Consider the following 4947-nt stretch of genomic DNA (forward strand, 5'->3'; position numbering starts at 1 on the left):
ATCGGAAGAGATGCCCTAAAGAGCTTAGTATATGCCCCCACTTTCTTCTATAATAAACACATATAAACGCGCACTTTTCTTTTTTCTTTTTTCTTTTTTTTTTTACAAAAAAACCTAACACCTAACATATGCTCTATTTATCATTTTATTATTGATCAGATTCATCCACTATCTATGTCACACTTAATTCTTTACAACTCTCTTTCGTCTTAATATATTTACGTGTAATATATTGTCATCAAGTGCAATTTCTTTTTTCTTTTCTTTTTTAATTTTGACCGTGCGTGTGAAACTCGGATTTTTTTTTCCCCAAATCATATGGTGTTTTCATTGTCTTTTCAATCAAAATAAACCGTCTTATTTTTATTTAATTATTAGTTTATATTTATTTAAAAATAAAGGATAGAAGATCGAGATTCGTGTGTACACCGTAGAAATTAGAGAAAAGGTCAATGGCTTTTGTTTTGTTGTGCCGCCAATTTTTTTTTTTTTCTTTTCTATTTAACTAATGAAGGTCAATTATGACCAAATTTACACCAAAATGGTCACAACCCAAGACCTGCCTTGCCTTCCAAGTACAACCAACTATACAATTCACCACTTCCCCCAAATCTATATTCAACCTCATTACTCTTTCCAATCACCAAATTAAAACCTAGGAATCAGCCTCATATCAACAAGCGACCATTTTCTCTACACTTTCACACTATTGTCCCTACCAACAATTGCGTGGATGGGCTCCATGTGGATCTCCCCGTTCTTGGCGTTGAGAGACCCGTCTCCCTCGGCGTCGAAACTAGCGTGAACACTGTACAAAACGTAGACGAGAACCGCGAGAGCCGAGAAGAACCCGAAGCGGGCATAGGACGGCCCGTCAAGAGACCCCAAAAGGAAGATGTTCAAGAAGATGGACACGGACGGGATCCACGGCATCAGAGGGACGCCCCAGAACTCGGGCTTCCGAGCCTGAGGGACCACGCAATGGAATATCTGGAGCAGCGCAACCGCGGCCAATCCCGTGGCCCCGAGCACAATGGCTTTGGGGTTCCCGGGCGGCGCAAATTGCCACACCAGTGTGAACACAACTGAGGTTATCGAGAACGAGAACAGGAACGACAACGTGGGCCACGGGTTGGTGGTCCCCACCACCACGTACCGCCTGTACATAAAAAAAAAGGTTATATAATGCATTTCTATAACCAAAATATACCGAATTGGATCGGAAGTTCATTTTTACCTGTAGATCACTGCGCTGGCCACCATGTAGAACACGAACAGGGTCCCGATCGAGACGAGGTTGAGAAGGACGTTTAGATCGGTGAAAAGGGCAATCAAAGCCGTAAAGATACCTGAGAAAAAAGAAGAACAAAAAAAAACATGTTTAATATAATACGAGAAAGCAGAGAGCTATGCATACACGCGTGCAAATATTTTTTTTTTTTATGATGGATAATGGATTAATGGGAATATCCAAGAGAGCATTTAACAAAACAAAAATGTCATTAAATAGAAGTAACCATACCCAAAGACGAAGTGGATATCCTGTTTAGCAAAAAAAAAAAAAAATTCCTGATATTATCTACGTAGTGGAGTTGCCATTTATTTGGACTTTGACATATGAGAGTGAGCGATGGGGAGTCACTTTCAGTAATGGCTTCTTCAATGAGCGAAGGATTATCTCGATAAAATGATTCGACCATTTTGGACCACTTGTTCATTAACAACATTTGTGTAGCTCTTTATGGAAATAAAAATAAGGGAAAAACCAGGCAACGGACGAAAATCTGCATATGCATCTCTGAGAAAAGGGAAAATCCCATTTGGCGGCACCAAGGGACAAATTCAAGCAATTAAACACTTCCGACCAATTCATAAATAAATTTTAATGAGGAATGCACTCGTCCTGGATTAATTCTAGTGCCAAGTGACCGAAGCTTTTCTAATTTTATATTTCCTTAACAACGCACATGAGTATTTAGGTAATAGAGACAGGGTACTAGATATTCCATTACAAGTTTTCTATTTTCATGCCCAGACACACCTTCACCACCACATAAAGAGTGATAAAAAAATTTATAAATCAGGATATGAGATAAGCCCAATGCACCAAATTAGAGAAAAGAACAAAAACAAACAAATGGAGTAAGGCAAAATCTGAGTTTAACTCAAATATTTAGGTATCATGCGGCTATGGTGTTTAATTAATTATAAAAAATAAAAAAATAAAAAAATAAAAAAATTAGGAGAGATATGTGGTGGTTGACTAATTCTTTTAAGAGAGGCAAGCCCAAGACGACATTCTAAGTGAAGACACAAGAGAGCAAAGACAAAGCAAAAACATGTGAATATTTTCTCACTTTTTGGATCAAAACCCTACGGCTTTATACGGTTACGCACCAAAAATGGCAAACCCAAAATATCCTTCCTTATCCGAAAGAAAGTCCGAGTTAACCCCACGATAGAGATCCATGAGGGCGATCCCACTGAATAACAACTCCTCAACCAAAAACGAGAAAAAGAGAGCCCACAAACTAACCTTAACCCATCCACACAACAGAAAAACAAATCCGTTCTTGTGGGTCCCCCAAATTTCAACTATGCCTAAAAAAACCGCATAAAGACGACGACGACGACAATTTGTCACTGTATGCCTTTTCGCTCGTATTAAACAATTTCCTTTTATTCCTCCCGGGACCTATCTGCTGTTACGTTACTCGTAAATGAATGAGCGTAACGTTAATATATCTATAACGAAAAAAGAATTGCATAAACAACAAATAAAAAGGAGTTAAAAGCTCACGATATCATCGTGTAAAGGTACACACCACAAAACACTCACTCAGCTCGGCTCACTCAACAACAAAGACAAAAACAAAGAAATAAAAGAAAAGGAAGAGAGTGTACCGAGAAAAGCGGAGGCGTTGACAGGCGTGGATGTGTTGGGGTGTACCCGTGCGAACCAAGGCGGGACCACTCTGGACCGTCCGATCACACACATGTACCTCGCTTGGCCCATCATGGCCACCAAGAGTGACGTCAGAATCCCGAAGCTCGCCCCAGCCCCAACCACATTCGACGCCCATTTCCACCCTTCAAGCCCTCCGAACGCCGCCGCGAACGGCGCTTCCGGATCTATCTGCGAACCAATTTCATTCATTATCACTATTCACGGTTAATGGTGGAATGAAAATGGGAAATGCCGGATTTGCCCCTTACCATGTCGTAGGGGAGGAGTTTGGACATGGAGGCGGCCATGAGGCAGTACAGCACGGTGACCACCACGACGGAGCCGGAGATTCCGATCGGGATGTCCTTCACCGGATGTCGAACCTCCTCCGCCATGGTCGACACCGCGTCGTATCCGATGTAGCTCAGGTACACCGTCGACGCGCCGTGGATCACGCCGGAGATTCCGAACGGCGCGAATCCGCTGGGATGCTCTGGAATCTCCGCCTCCGTGAAGTTCTTCCACTCTCCCTTCCAGAATCCCACCGCGATCACGAACGCGATGAAGGCTATGTGCACCGCCGTCAGAACCATGTTCACCACCGAGCTCTCTCTCGTGCTGAAACGACCCAAGTGGATTCAGATGATGATCGGCGAGTTTGTTTTGTTTGTTTGCTTGGAAGAGGAGTGAGATTTGGTTTTGTCGTTTTCTGATTTACCTGTAGCAGATGACGAGAGTGACGGTTAGGACGACGAGGACAGCGACGACGTCGATCTCGTTGAAGCCTTTCGGGAGTCCGGCGACGGTGAAGCGCCATTTCGCGGAGGAGACGCCGATCGCCGTGCCGAGGTACGCCGTGAAGCCTCTCGCCACGGCGGCGTTCGACATCACGTAGTCCATCACCAGGTTCGCTCCGGTCAAGAACGCCGCGAATTCGCCTGAAAAAAAGGTCCATATTACAAATACAGAAGGAAAAAAAACAGAGGATTCGCAGAGAGAGAGAGAGAGCGTGGTTTCATTGTGTGTACCGAAGGTGACGCGGAGGTAGCTGAAGGCGCCGCCGGCGACGGGCATGTCGACGGCGAACTCGGTGTAGCAGAAGGCGGAGAGAAGGGCGCAGAGGCCGGCAATGGCGTAGGAGACGACGACGGCGGGGCCGGCGTGGAGGCGGCTGGCTTTTCCGGTGGTGACGAAGACTCCGGCGCCGACCATGCCGCCGATGCCGAAGCCGACGAGGTCGTACCAGCGGAGGGTTCGGAGCATGTCGGGGCCGGAGCGGCGGCTCATCTCGTCGAAGGAGGTGGTGACGGAGCCGGCGCGGCGGGCCAGGCGGGCGGGGGTGTTAGCCAGGGCCCGGAGGTACGCCCGGGGGCTGGAGAACGACGAGTGAGACGCCATTGCTGGGTTCTCTTCTCTGTGTTCTGTGTCTGTGTGTGTGTGAGAGAGAGAGTGGGTTTTTGGGTTTTTTTTCGGGTTTTTATAGGATGGACAAATAAGAGTGAAAACGAGAGGAGATATCGGAAAGACACCTTACTTTTTTTTATTATTTTTATTTAATAGTAATTTATTTCTTAAATGTTTTGGGGGTCCCGAGAGTAGATAGAGCCTGCTGGCTTGGCTGGGCTGTTTTTTTTTTTTTTTTTGTGAAAATTGTCTTTCGAACTCAAGGTTTAAAATATAATACCAATATCCATATCGAGATTCTGATTTTACTGATATATCGAGTATCGACAGATATATCGACAGATATTCTATAACAATTTTAATGTCGACTACTGATTATATCGGTGATATATCGATTATCGACAAAAATCTTATAACAAAATATAATAAAATATATAACACTATTTATATTTTTAAATTTCTAATAAAACAATTAAATTTAAAATATATCTTTAATTCTTTTCTTAAAAATATACTTTATTAATATTTACATTAATATTGGTAAATATATCTCAATATTTTTCTACTATATTACAAATATTCTTTAAAATAATAAA

The 4947-nt window shown here is 43.3% G+C and overlaps 1 protein-coding gene across 1 annotated transcript; it reads right to left on the reverse strand.

Annotated features, from left to right (window-relative positions):
* Positions 1-611: 611 nt before the first annotated feature.
* On the reverse strand, positions 612-4391 carry CAT6 (cationic amino acid transporter 6). Its single transcript, XM_089602333.1, has 6 exons — positions 3976-4391; positions 3666-3885; positions 3217-3565; positions 2905-3136; positions 1238-1349; positions 612-1159 (listed from the first exon to the last, which is right to left on the reverse strand). Exons 1-6 carry the CDS (start codon positions 4343-4345, stop codon positions 694-696), a joined length of 1749 nt encoding a protein of 582 aa, XP_089458459.1. The 5' UTR covers positions 4346-4391; the 3' UTR covers positions 612-693.
* Positions 4392-4947: the final 556 nt, after the last annotated feature.

The sequence above is a fragment of the Urtica dioica genome, chromosome 12, assembly GCF_054948205.1.
Source record: "Urtica dioica subsp. dioica isolate 48M chromosome 12, U.dioica_male_clone48M_v1_H2, whole genome shotgun sequence".
Lineage (NCBI taxonomy): Eukaryota > Viridiplantae > Streptophyta > Magnoliopsida > Rosales > Urticaceae > Urtica > Urtica dioica.

Excerpts from the sequence above, each read along its gene's own strand:
- CAT6 (XM_089602333.1), bottom strand. The coding sequence starts at position 4,345 with ATGGCGTCTCACTCGTCGTTCTCCAGCCCCCGGGCGTACCTCCGGGCC. Across the intron at positions 3,566-3,665 it reads ACTCTCGTCATCTGCTACAG|CACGAGAGAGAGCTCGGTGG; the intron begins GTAAATCAGAAA and ends GGGTCGTTTCAG. Across the intron at positions 3,137-3,216 it reads AACTCCTCCCCTACGACATG|ATAGATCCGGAAGCGCCGTT; the intron begins GTAAGGGGCAAA and ends ATTGGTTCGCAG.